Genomic DNA, 14129 nt, shown 5'->3' with positions numbered 1-14129 from the left:
TAAGAGACGGGGAAGAAAGATTGTGTGTGTGTTTGTGTGTATGTCCTCCTCAGCGTTAGTAAGAGGTGTCGATAGTGTGCTTTGTTAGTGTCGTTTGAGCTCTCCACGGTGGTTGAAATGTGGTTCCCAAGACACCAGGAAGCGTAAAATTTGAGTTTTCCTGGGGTTAGTGAATTAAAAGCAGAAGAAAATACAGGAAGGTTGGAGCATAGAGGAAAAACAAACATCAGATGACTTTTCTGTGTGTTTGTCTTTACGTGGGTGGCTGTGGTAAGTTATATTATCTGATTTATAGTGAGGGTGTAAGGATGGTAAAGACAAATAACAAAATTAATAGATAAATGAGAAGAGAAAGAAAGAAAAGAAAAAGAAGTGGAGGATGAGAAAGAGGAGGAGGAGGAGGAGGAGGAGGAAGAGTCAGAGTTAGAATATTTATTCCATTATAAAATACAATGGTTATTCCTTACATGGTGTTTACAGCATAGAAACATTAGGTCAGGCAACATGTAAACAATAGTTAAAAGAGGAAGAGGAAGAGGAGGAGGAGGAGGAGGAGGAGGAGGAGGAGGAGGAGGAGGAGGAGGAGGAGGAGGAGGAGGAGAGAAGAGGAAGAGGAAGAAGAAGAAGAAGAAGACGAGGAGGAAGAGGAAAAGGACGTTGATTTGAGTGATTTGACGTTCCATAACCACCAAAGGAGAAAAATATATATATATATATATATATATATATATATATATATATATATATATATAAAAAAAAAGGAAATTGAAGACGAAGAAGAATGAATATTTGATTGATTTAAAGCTCTTCAGTAACCAAAGAGTTAGACGAAGTAGATGAAGAGCTAATTGAGTCGAACCAACACACAAACTACAACTTTTACACTGTTCCCCCACCACCACCACCACCACCACCATCGCCGCCGCCGCTAGCCGCCACGTGGGAGGGAACTAATAAATCTGCATAAATTATTCGAGATCACAAAAGTAGCGCTAACTGGGCAATATATTTACCGTTACGACCCTCGCCCTCACGTGGGAAGCCAAACTAAATAAATCGTACACCTGGAGGGGAGAGAGAGAGAGAGAGAGAGAGAGAGAGAGAGAGAGAGTGGTGGTGGTGGTGGTGGTGGTGGTTGTGGTGGTTGTAGTGTTAGTGGGGATAGGATTGGGGTGGTGGTGGTGGTGGTAGTAGTAGTAGTATTGTTTGTAGTTGTTTGTAGCTATTTTTGTTTGTGGTTGTTGCTCTTGTTTTCTTTCTCATTGTCACTTTAAGTCATTTTTTGTTTTACATATTGTTGATGTTTGTAGTATTTGTTGTTGTTTTTGTTGTTGTTGTTGTTATTTGTAGCTATTGTTTGGTATTGTTGTTGTTTGTAGCTATTATTATTGCTCTTGTTTTCTCTTTCATCGCTTTAAGTCATTTTCAGATGGAGATTTAACTCTTATTCCCAAACAATGGAGCGAAGCATCTCTCCTCTCAATACAACATGACTCACACGTGCTTCAGTGTTACAAGTTTCCATCGCAGCCAATGTCACCGCGGCAGTACCAGTGAAAGCCGCGCGCTGCCTCTCCGCCAGTCCTTTATAACTCGTTCGGCTACAGCTACAGATGCTATCAGGATTAATGATTTACTCGAATATGCAGGTGCCATTAAGCCACTGAGGATTGTGGGTAAAGTCGACAGGCATTGGTGGGATTTTATCTTCGAATCTTTAGCACACCTAAGCCGTGACTGCAAACATTTCTGCATCAAGTCTGAATTTAACCCTTTGACTGCTAAAGGTTGCTTCTCGGGCCGAACGAAATTGTGTGGTGCAGGTTTGGAGTAGACGAATGAAAGACGCCACGAAGGGATTGATCGAGCAGTACAAACCTTTTCGTGTCTCTGATTTTGTGTTTGTCTTGTTAAACTGTAACACATTAAGTCAAATAGCAAGTGTCATACTGTCGAAAAATCAATGTTCCCGAAAGTAAATGTTTTTTATCGTAGCGTCAGCTTAAAAAAGGAAAAAAAAAATTGTCTTCTTACATGTTCTTTTTTCATGTGTCATGCAGAATCTGTAAAAGTTGTCATTCTTCTCGTATTTCGACGCTTTGTTCTCTTTTTTATGATACAAGTTTATTGATTGTATTACTAGCCACGGGAATGCTTATAGTGACTGTGTGTGTGTGTGTGTGTGTGTGTGTGTGTGTGTGTGTGTGTGTGTGTGTGTGTGTGTGTGTGTGTGTGTGTGTGTGTGTGTGTGTTCCCAGACAGATGGGTTGATGGAGAGGAACATTGAGGACCAATGCTGTGACAGACGCCGTGGCGAGACTGACAGGCCGGCGATGGCAGGAGGGAGGGAAGGGCGGGGAGGGGCGGGTCGCTGAACCTGGTACGAGGGACTGCGAAGGGCGCACTTGTGGGTGTGTACCTGCAGGTGATAATATTTCTTCTCATGACTGAAATCAGCTCACCGCGGTCTCTTAGTATAGAAAAGTCACGAAGAGCGGGTTAGCTTCATGAACGAGGAAGATAAGGACGAAGCATTACTTGAAAGATAAACATGAAATAACACAAGCAAATAAAGAACAAATGCATTTTTCATACTTGTTGGCGACCAAGGACTTATGAAACAGAGATAAAGACGATAGAATTAGCGCTATTATAAAAACTCAACAGATTCCCAAAAGAAATACTAATTTAGCTCCGGAGATGAAATGTCTTGATGCTCCTTTTGCTTTGCGTGTGAGTGAAATCTTGAAGGGTGCGGTGAAGTGAACACGAGGCTGGCGAGTATTGAGAAAGTGAGGAAACATCCGATGAAATTACCGTTGTTTATAAAAAGCACTACAGAAGTTTCCCAAAAGAGATACTAATTCAGCTCCGGAGATGTCTTGATACTCTTCTCTTGGCTTTGAGTGCGAGTGAAGTCTTGCAGCGTGTGGTGAGGCGAACACGAGGCTGGTGAGTGTTGAGTGAAGGCTTCTTATTTACGATACCCACTCTGACGCTGAGGTGAACTGAGCGATGCCAGGAGGAAGGGGAAGTTACTGATTGGGAGGATGGTTTTTGGAGCAGGGAGGTTACTAATAGGGGTAGGAGAGCGTGGGGAGATGAGGTGGTGGGGAAGCTGGCGTGAGTGACAGGGAGGGTATTAGGGTGAAGTGGCGCAGTGGCGGGTTTTTCGGCTGGTGTGGTGGAGGAGATAGATGGGCAGGAGATTGGCGTGTTAGAGAGGTGGCCAGAGACATTGGGTATGTGGGCGTGGGAGGTGAGGGGTCTGTTTTTCACCAACATGCTCAGATCACTGCCTGTTTGGACGTGCTGCCCTTGTGTTCCATAATGGCCATTTTTCTTCCTCCTCACCTCAGCCTTCCTACTCACATTGACGCCTCTTCTGTGTTTATGTTACCTCATGAGTCGGTTCAGTAGTTATTGACGATAAAAGATAGAGAGAAAATGTGTATATTGACGTCGATATTAACTGGCTGAAGTGTCCATGCCCTTAAAGCAGAAGGATTGTCTGGCGGAGTCATATTTTAAGCTTAGTGGAAAACTATTGAGAAATAAGTCAGGCCAGAGATTAACTGCCTCGTCCACCGTGCTACTCCATACGCGACGCGAATAATGAACCGACACCATAATATAGCGAACACACACACACACACACACACACACACACACACACACACACACACACACACACACACACACACACACACACACACACACACACACACACACACACACACACACACACGTCCCGGTAGCTCAGTGGACCGGGGTTCGTTACCCCGTCCGGGTGGAGATATTTGGGTGTGTCTCCTTTCACGTGTAGCCCCTGTTCTCCTAGCAGTGAGTAGGTACGGGATGTAAATCGAGGAGTTGTGACCTTGTTGTCCCGGTGTGTGGTGTGTGCCTGGTCTCAGGCCTATCCCAAGATCGGAAATAATGAGCTCTGAGCTCGTTCCGTAGGGTAACGTCTGGCTGTCTCGTCAGAGACTGCAGCAGATCAAACAGTGAATTACACACCGGTAGCTCAGTGGTTAGAGCGCTGGCTTCACACGCCAGAGGACCGTGGTTCGATTCCCCGGCCGGTTGGAGATATTTGGGTGTGTCTCCTTTCACGTGTAGCCCCTGTTCACCGCGTAGTGTAGTGGTTAGCACGCTCGACTCACAATCGAGAGGGCCGGGTTCGAATCCCGGTAAGCGGCGAGGCAAATGGGCAAGTCTGTTAATGTGTGGCCCCTGTTCACCTAGCAGTAAATAGGTAAATAGGGATGTAACTCGAGGGGTTGTGGCCTCGCTTTCCCGGTGTGTGGAGTGTGTTGTGGTCTCAGTCCTGCCCGAAGATCGGTCTATGAGCTCTGAGCTCGCTCCGTAATGGCGAAGACTGGCTGGGTGAACAACAGGCGACCGAGGTGAATTACACACACACACACACACACACACACTGCCGCTCATGTAGCATAAATAGAAACCAAGGAGTTGATTGGTAGACGAGCGTTATGAGTGTGTACATTATACTCTCTTTTTCATTCAAGCATTCCTTATCGTGTTTGTTTATTTACTTAACGTATTTATTTATTTTTTACTTTGTTTACTTGTTAACGTTTTTATTCACGTATTTATTGTTGATTTACTTTTCCTGCATGTAAGAAGTAAAAACTGACTAACGAGTTTAAGGAGGAGGACAACAAGACTGGTGTTTAATATTGTGTTGATTTATTGGGAGTCACTCAATACCTCAAGTGTAGCATTCAGTACAGATGGCGAGAAGCACATGAGTAAGAGATGTTCCTTTGCCCACCACCACCACCACCACCACCACCACCACGATCACTACCACTACTGCCCTCCGCCCCGCCAACTCTCTCACCACCTGCGTCTGTCCCGTAACATTATCGCTTATCGTGAATGAATGCGAACAGTAGTTGTGTTGTTAATGCTTCTGCTACTGTTACTGCTACTGGTGCTGCTGTGTTTGTTGTAGTTGTTGTTGTCATAGTTTTTGTTACTTGTATCTACAGTTGCTTTTCCTTTTCAATCAGCATCTTCTCCGTGCGCCTCGCCTGTTGTTAATGCTGCTGCCACTGCTACTGGTGTTACTGTTTTTGCTGTTGTTGTCGTTGTCGTTATTGTTTACTCGTATCTGCAGTTGCTTTTCCTTTTCAGTCTGCACCTCCGCACCCCTCGCCGCTTTACATTATTTAGTGTATATGTACTACGCAGGATTTCTTTATTTTCTCTTCTTACATCATTACAGGACTTCTTACCAGAAAACTCGCGCGCACACAGCAGCCGAGATCAGTAGTATCGCCACGTGCTCTCCATGACAGGCCAGGGTGCGCGCCATGCTTGGGACGCTTGAGGACCTTTCCCCTGCTGAGTGACAAGTTCCTCTGACCTTCCTGAATAAGAGGCTTGGGTGTGTGGTGCGTGAAAGATCTCAGCCTCACCCACAGAACTGGCTGTCAAAACCTCCAAGCTCTCTCTGGCATGCTGTACTTTGCAGTCACGAGCCCAACACGTCATCTCCATACCTCCGGCACTATGGTGAATCATATCAAGGCGTGCACACACACACACACACACACACACACACACACACACACACACACACACACACACACACACACACACACACACACACACACACACACACACACACACACACACACACCATATATATTACTAATGCTACATACTAATGCATTGTATAACGTCCCCTTTTAACTTCTACAGGATAGAGTTTACTGGGTGATGGAATTACATTTCGAAGTTTCATCAGTGATAGAATGTTATTGTGCAGCACACGAGCACACCCACACTCCGGGTCAACCAGTCCTCGTCGCCTCATGTTGTTCTGCGCGAGGTGGCCGTCTGCTGTACATTAATTCGTCTCCTTGAATATATAGAAGCGCTTTCACATCACGACCCCGCGATGAAGCAGCCGTCAACCCACATGCCGCTTCCTGCGTGTTGCAACACCCGTTATGGAATTGTGATTGACAGGACAGAGATTATGCTTCACATTCTCTCTCTCTCTCTCTCTCTCTCTCTCTCTCTCTCTCTCTCTCTCTCTCTCTCTCTCTCTCTCTCTCTCTCTCTCTCTCTCTCTCTCTCTCTGCTCTGTGTGTGTGTGTGTGTGTGTGTGTGTGTGTGTGTGTGTGTGTGTGTGTGTGTGTGTGTGTGTGTGTGTGTGTGTTCACCTCGGTGGCCTGCTGGTCACCCAGCCAGTCTTCCCATTACGGAGCGAGCTCAGAGCTCATAGACCGATCTTCGGGTAGGACTGAGACCACACACACACACACACACCGGGAAAGCGAGGCCACAACCCCTCGAGTTACGTCCCGTACCAATTTACATTAAGAGGCTTGCCCATTTGCCTTGCCGCTTACCGGGACTCGAATCCGGGCCTCTCGATTGTGAGTCGAGCGTGCTAACCATTACACTACGCGGTGTGTGTGTGTGTGTGTGTGTGTGTGTGTGTGTGTGTGTGTGTGTGTGTGTGTATATATATATATATATATATATATATATATATATATATATATATATATATATATATATATATATATATATATATATAATATACACACACATGGATTTAATCAATGATTTCACATCACTTTTTGTATCTTTTTTTTTTCCTCTTTTTTAGGAAGAAGTTAATTTAAAAACATCATGAAAAAAAAAAAAGAAAAACATGATTTGTAGTACACTCTTACGCCAGCCACGCATGTTTTCTTCAGCAAGTTTTCTCATCTTTCAATCATGAATTATCTTCAATATGATGACGCCTTTGTTTCCTTCCTGACCAGTTTTAACTTTTCCTTCCATTGTCTCCTCACAGGTGGCATCCACGTGTCTCGGTGACGCATTCCTTCACTCAGCGCACCTCACATGAGTCATATACTTTTTTTTTTTATTTATATTCCATTAAATCAGTGAAGTGTTTGTTATTGGTTCGTATGAGTGAGTGTCTTCCCGCGTGTTGTGAGGAGTTGTGCATCCTTGTTGAGGTTGAATAAATTTTACTTATCGATGCTCGGCGGTCATCAGATTGGCAGTGACTTTCGTAGCCTGTGAGTGTGGCACAGATTCTCATATTACGGCCACGTCGGTGTGTATTTGCGTATCTGTCATGTGCTCGCCGCGGGAACAGAAAGATGAGGAACCTGTCTAACCTTGAACACTTTCTGGGACCACCACCTGCCTGGCGTCTCGTGTTGCACTCAATGAATACTAGAACAAATAAACCTTTCATATTTTTTTTTTCTCATTTAACTTTTTTTTTTTTTTTTTTTTTTTTTTTGGTGAGTACCCTCCTGGAGACTCATTGCTGCTCTACGTTTAGGAAAATATTTTAACGAACCCGAACGAAAATACACAGACTCATATCGCCTTTTTATACATCATCGCCTTTATTCATTCAGGTCTGTTCTAGTCATGCAGTGTTTGCAGTGTTGCGCCGCTGGGTTTTCCTTACTCACCCACGCAACGTACGCTATTTTTTTTTGTCAAAGTCTCTCTCTCTCTCTCTCTCTCTCTCTCTCTCTCTCTCTCTCTCTCTCTCTCTCTCTCTCTCTCTCTCTCTCTCTCTCTCTCTCTCTCTCTCTCTCTCTCTCGTCGAACATCTTTCTTTGTTCATTCAACCTGTGAGTTCTATTTTTATCTCCTCAGGATGTGGATACTTAAGAGTTTCCTCAATCACACACCCTCTTCTTTATTTTCCAAAGGGATCTCACGCTCTTATTCGTCATCATTTATTAATTCAACTGGTTTTAATCTTGTGAGGATGTTGGCGACTTAATGGTGCCCGTGTTTGACAAGCTGCATCCCACTCACACATCCTGTCCTTGATTTGTTTATTTGTTTCCAAAGGTGCTTTTTTTATACTGTGTCTGAGTTTAATCCCTCTAGTACTGTGACATAAAAACTACTTTAAGTTTTGGGTACGATTAGACTATTTTATTAATATTAGGAAGGATGTATGGAGGTCAGAAGGTTAATGGCCACAATCTTCACTATTTTAATCCGCACATAAGTTTCTGAAGGTGTATAAAATCACCAAATAGTAACCGAGTGAATATGAAAACGTGTCAAGGTACTGAATGGGTTAACCGTTTCACTGTCAAGTAATTCTCATATTGATCTGTTTGTTTTGAAAGACTTGCTTGTTGCATAACTGAGGCTTGAAAACGTAATTCTGTTGATGAAAATTGACTTCATTTTTTTTCTTTTAGTTTCTTTACGTTCATTCAAAAATTAATTACAGTCAGCGTTCACAAAAGGGTTAACTTCCCAACTCTATTTTTAGTCTAAGGTTGTTTATGCTTTGCCAGGTTTTCCTCAACCTCCCATCCGATCCATTATTTTTCCAAGGGTTTGGCTCTCTCATAAGAAACGGCGTCCGATTCACAGCACGGCTCCTGAACTGAACTCTCGTGCATGTGTGCCTCACTTTGACAGACGTGCCACTCACCGGTAACCCGAGTCCCGTGGCAGAGCGGCTACAGAACGTTCAACTTTTGACCTTCCTTCTTATTTATAAAGAGAAGGAGAGCCTTGTGGTTTACAGTGCCCGAAAGATCTAGTTACTCCACCTATCTGCCAGACACAACCTTTCTCACAAGTATCCCGTCCTCTCCCCTGCCGCTCAGTCGCCGCCTTATCCGCCTCTGATTGATATTCCTGGCCTCTCCCTCCCTCCTGTGCTGGATAATATGATATACTGGATACACTGGCGGGCTATCTTGCCTTCTCATCTTCCTTGGTGTCGCTCATGCCTCGCCTCGAACTCATTGCCACCCACAGGTTTCTCTTACTGGTTGACTGGCTCTCTCTCTCTCTCTCTCTCTCTCTCTCTCTCTCTCTCTCTCTCTCTCTCTCTCTCTCTCTCTCTCTCTCTCTCTGTACTAGAGTAGAAAAAAGTACATTCTTACCTTAGTAGTCCTTTGTATTTTCCTGGTTATCTGTTTATTTTCTTTATCTATTATTATTATTATTATTATTATTATTATTATTATTATTATTATTATTATTATTATTATTAGGTATGTATCTCCCTCACCTCAAATTTGGCTAATATGGATTGAAACTTTCCATTTACCAGAGAGAGAGAGAGAGAGAGAGAGAGAGAGAGAGAGAGAGAGAGAGAGAGAGAGACAGAGAGCATTCCTAACTTATTTGTCTCAGCATCTCTTTTTTTTTTTTTCTTTTCTTTCTTTTTCCCCCACCAGAGTATCTTTCTCACTTCAGGATTTGCGCCAACGTGATGTGAGACTTGTTTTTGTTTTAGTTTTTCATTTACAAGAGTTCAAAGAGAGTGGGCAGTCTTGAATTATTTGTCTCAGTAAGTCTCTATTTTTTTTTTTCTTTTTCTATTGTGTGTTTTCCTCCACTTAAGTACCCCAGTCACCTCGAGTCTTGGGAGGCTTGGCTGAGTCTCTTTACTTCTCGGTACTAAAACAAAAATAAATCCTTGAGTTATTTGTCTCATTAACTTAATTTTGGGGGTCGAATTTCTTTCCTTTTCTTTTTAATTCTTTATGTACAAGTGAGGTAGATTAAGGAGAGTAGAAAAAACATAATCTTCAGTAGTGGGACGCATTTTTTTTACCACGAGTTTTGGGTTCGATTAGACGATTTTATTTGCATTAGGAAGGGTTTGTGGGGGGTCAGAAGATTAATGCACAGTCTTCGCCATTTTAACAACCCCGTAAATCTCTGAATCTGTGTAAAATCGCCCAATAATGACCAGGATGTATAAAAAAACAAAACAAAAACGCGTCATGGTACGGAAGGGATCAAATGCCAATGTTATTTCAGAGTTTTCGTCACGTGTGAGTCGACTTATTTATGTAATGGAGTTAAAAATCGAGTTTATTTTATTTTTATTTATTTATTTATTTATTTATTATTATTATTTTTTTTTTTTTTTGTGTGTATGTGTGTGTGTGTCTGCTTTTCACGTGTCTTTTTTTTTTTATCTCAGTTCTTGCCTGTGCGCTTGAGACTCCACGTTCTAGAGCTTAAGAGAAATGAATCTTGAGTTATTTATATATCTATACCTTTTTTTTTTTTTTATCAATATTTATATCACACTGCTCGGATTTCCAAAGCATAAGTGGTTTTTTTCCTATTTATTTATTTGTTTATTTTTATTTATTTATTTTGTTCGTCCAGGAAGAGTAAGAGAGGGAAGTCATTAGTTACTTCCGGGAATGACTTATTTTTCTTCCCTGTGGCTTTTCCATATCCGTTTCTCTCTCTCTCTCTCTCTCTCTCTCTCTCTCTCTCTCTCTCTCTCTCTCTCTCTCTCTCTCTCTCTCTCTCTCTCTCTCTCTCTCTCTCTCTCTCTCTCTCTCGTTCCTAGTTTGCGTAATAATGGGGCTTTTTTCCCACATCCGCGTGCCTGTCAGCATATTATTGCAATTTACGTGATTCCCAGTGTCCTCACAACTAGAGATTTACCGATGCATCGGTATTGGTATCGGAATCGGCGGTATCGACCCAATTTTTGGGTATCGGTATCGGTATCGGTATCGGCTTATTTTATGCCGATACTTCCGATACCTAAAAGGAATTTACTACTTAGTGATATATTCGATATAAGATATTGATGATACCAAATTAATATAATACGGCGTATTAAGTTTCCATGGTGATTACCGTATGTCATAGAATACTGTTTTCTGTGGTAATAAGCCACAACCTAGAAATTGGACGCGTATGAAACGAGTATAGGCTGAACTCCGGCATCCTGCCACACGGTCGGTCATGAGTCACCACGCATTCTCACTGTCTCTCGGTCAGACGCTGCTCCTCCACCCACACAAAGTTCACACAGGTGAAAAGCTTAGGTTTTTGAACTATAATCTAAGAATGTCAAACTTCAGATATTGAGAATTCAACAAAATTATTTGGTATATATATATATATATATATATATATATATATATATATATATATATATATATATATATATATATATATATATATATATATATAGTTAGGCATTTTGCATTATTGTAAATAACAGCATATTCTTATTTGATTTATAATTAACAGTGGTAGTGGTAGCCTTTTCCAAGATATCATACTGGAATAGGTGGAAGCTCGAATTATATATGTATATTAATTTTAATGCAAGTTTAATTTTTGAGTTACTTGTGTTAACCTAAGGATGTAAAAATTCCATAACTAAGAAAGTAACGATTCTGTTTTGTAATCATGTGCATTGTGTATAATTTGTTGCATATTAATTATTTAAGATCATAGCAATACACTAGAAATTTAGAATAAACTAAACTTTTTCTATTTAATTGAAAAGATTAGGTGAAAGCTCATTTTTCTGAATTGGTCTACTAATGTCTAATGAATTAATATCAAAGGATGTCAGATTTAATTAAAGAGAAACATACACAACAAAATGAGTTTCTTTTGCTAATATTTTGTGTCTGTTTTACAATTTTAATAATTTTAAAAATATTTTTGATCGCCAAAATATCGTCAATAAAATTAATAATGAAAATGCACAAGACCAAATGGTCGCTAAAGGAGTAAGAAGTAAGAATTTAAAATAACTGACAAGAATCAGAAGACTGAGAAGATATTAATTCCAATTACTGAGTAATTTACCTTTGCAAATGGCTTCAAAAAGCTTCTAGAATTGCTCTTATTTCACAAACGTTCTCAGAAGGACTTACAGCATCCCCCAAAACAAAGCCTCCCATCTGATAACGCTCGCCGTCCACCAACTCATCCTGGTGTCCAGTGCAGTAATCACTAAAAGTAGTTGTATCGGTATCGGCCCGTTTAGATGGTATCGGTATCGGAATCGGCCAAAATTTTGGTATCGGTACATCTCTACTCACAAAACACTACCACACCTCACCTCGCGCTCGTGACTCCCTGCACGTGCTTCGCCCACACTTGCCGAGCGGCGTTGTGGAAGCGTTCATAAGCATTGTTTTGCATATTTGTTGTCTTCTTTTAATTCACCTGTTAGTGATGAAAGGCAGTGTATGAGAGAGAGAGAGAGAGAGAGAGAGAGAGAGAGAGAGAGAGAGAGAGAGAGAGAGAGAGAGAGAGAGAGAGAGAGAGAGAGAGAGAGAGAGAGAGAGAGAGAGAGAGATTTTCGTTTTACATTGTGGTGGTTTTTGTAAGTTGTTATTGTTTTCCTGTTGCCGTAACGTGGTCATCGTGTTGGCATGTTAATGAATTTACATAGGGTGGATAATTTGTGGGTTATCTCTGGTGACCCGTGGCACTCTTCCTCAACAGGCACAGGTGTGAAGCGAGGCACGAATGACACCTGCTCGTGGCTGCGTCAGGTGAGGGTCATGCTTTTCTTCCTTACGTCTACACACACACACACACACACACACACACACACACACACACACACACACACACACACACACACACACACACACACACACACACACACACACACACAAACACCTGCACATACCTTAATTGTCTGATCGTCAGGTTGGTCTCGTTTGCCTTGTCGTTGCGTCTGGATCTTCTTGGGCCGGTCACCCTCTCGGCTCATGTTAGCTGGGCGAGGCGCGGCCCGGCGGGGGGTGAGGGATGGCGGTAGTGGTGGTGGTGGTGGTGGTGGTGGCGGTGGTGGTGGTGGTATGGGATGGATAGAGTGTCCAGCAGCAAGGTCTCTTCACCCAGTGGCGTCACTCCTGCAGTAACCCATGGTCACGCCGCTCCTCAACCACCACTGGTTGTGTCCTCACTCTGCCGCTCACGTCGCCCAGGCACCGTCATCCATGTTTTCCTGTTTTTCTAGTGTATCACTTTAATTTGCCGTTTTCTCTTACTATTTTCGTTTTTTACCAGTGTAGTTCTGCGGTGCGCGTCAGTGAAGCTGGCTGGTCCGCCACGTGTCGCGCTGCAAGTGTGAGGTTTGGTCGATGCTTTGTGAAAAAATTTTACCAACAAGGATTCCGAATTAAAGTATTTTTATGGGTTCTCTTTTGAAATCTTACATACAGAAGATATATCTCTGGGAGGCACAGGGGACGGTGACAGGGACAAAGCTCACACCGCCCCTACCTTGCCCTGCCTTCCTCTGCTTGCCTTCAGGTAAGAGGGATAATAACTCATCGCGTGTTTACAAACTGTGCGAGGTTTGCACGCGGCAACTTTTCCCGCGGCGACGGCTTCAAAGTGCGGAGAGCAGCAGGGTAATCTCTCCTTAGGCCACCACCTGCTGCAGCGACTCAGAGACTGGTGGAAAGACGGCAGGAAACGTTTTCGTCAATGATTTTCAAAGGCTAAGAGTTGCGCGGTCTGCCAGGACAGCACCTCCACCTCCGGCACCGCTCCCGCCACAGCGCCAGCACAGAGCAGACAGGGGCGCGCGTGCTCCTCCCGCGCTGGTTTGATCACTACTGGGTGTCCCCTCTGCCTCTTACACACCCATCACACTCATGCTCGTACGCCCTCACGCCTATGCTCGGAAACCACCCACGCCGCCTTACTACACGGAGGGCAGGCCAGGGCGTCACTCGGCCCAACATGTTCCGTGCAGGTGAGGAGCATCGCTTACCCTTACCTGTGCCATGCCTCGCGACCACCGGCCAGCCCTCGCTCGCCCGTGTTGGCACCACTGACGACCACCAGCACAAACAACTACACGCCCTCGGGAGCAGCGTGGTAGTTATGTTTCCCTCATCACCAAGGCGGCAGCGTGGCCAGGGGCTGCGAAAGGTGGTGCTGGGAACATGACACATAGCTGGGACATGTAGTTTCCTGCGGTGTCCAGTGCATGTGTGTGTGCGATGCGAGGACATCATAAGAGCGAGGTGGTATGAAGGTGCTGGGTTATGTTTGGAAAATTCAAGATATCGTCCTTATGCTGAAGTTTTTGTTACTTGCTCAGTCTTTGGAGTGTTCCTCGTGCATTTAGAGGATTAGCGAATAAATGAAGGCTCGCTGATAAAATAAAGTCTCCCTTGTGCCTTTGCGAGATGCAGATTGTATAGCAGTAGAATGTATAGTGAAGCAATTTTTTTTTTTTTTATACCATGTGGGCTTTTCATGGGAATTCATAGGCTAAAGGGGATACTTTTTGGAGTACCTCCTATCTCAAAGCCCACCCGCTAGGAAATCGT

General features: G+C 43.3%; 1 protein-coding gene across 1 annotated transcript in view; it reads right to left on the bottom strand.

The window, feature by feature from the left end:
- The window catches only part of LOC123518558 (sine oculis-binding protein homolog), a 238463-nt gene extending 225043 nt beyond the window's left edge, over positions 1–13420 (bottom strand). The window contains 1 exon segment of the mRNA XM_045279408.1: positions 12470–13420. Within this exon segment, the coding sequence (XP_045135343.1) occupies positions 12470–12553 (84 nt within the window). The 5' untranslated portion in view covers positions 12554–13420.
- Positions 13421–14129: the final 709 nt, after the last annotated feature.

This window comes from Portunus trituberculatus, chromosome 44, assembly GCF_017591435.1.
Source record: "Portunus trituberculatus isolate SZX2019 chromosome 44, ASM1759143v1, whole genome shotgun sequence".
Lineage (NCBI taxonomy): Eukaryota > Metazoa > Arthropoda > Malacostraca > Decapoda > Portunidae > Portunus > Portunus trituberculatus.
This window is presented reverse-complemented; position numbering and strand designations above follow the sequence as displayed.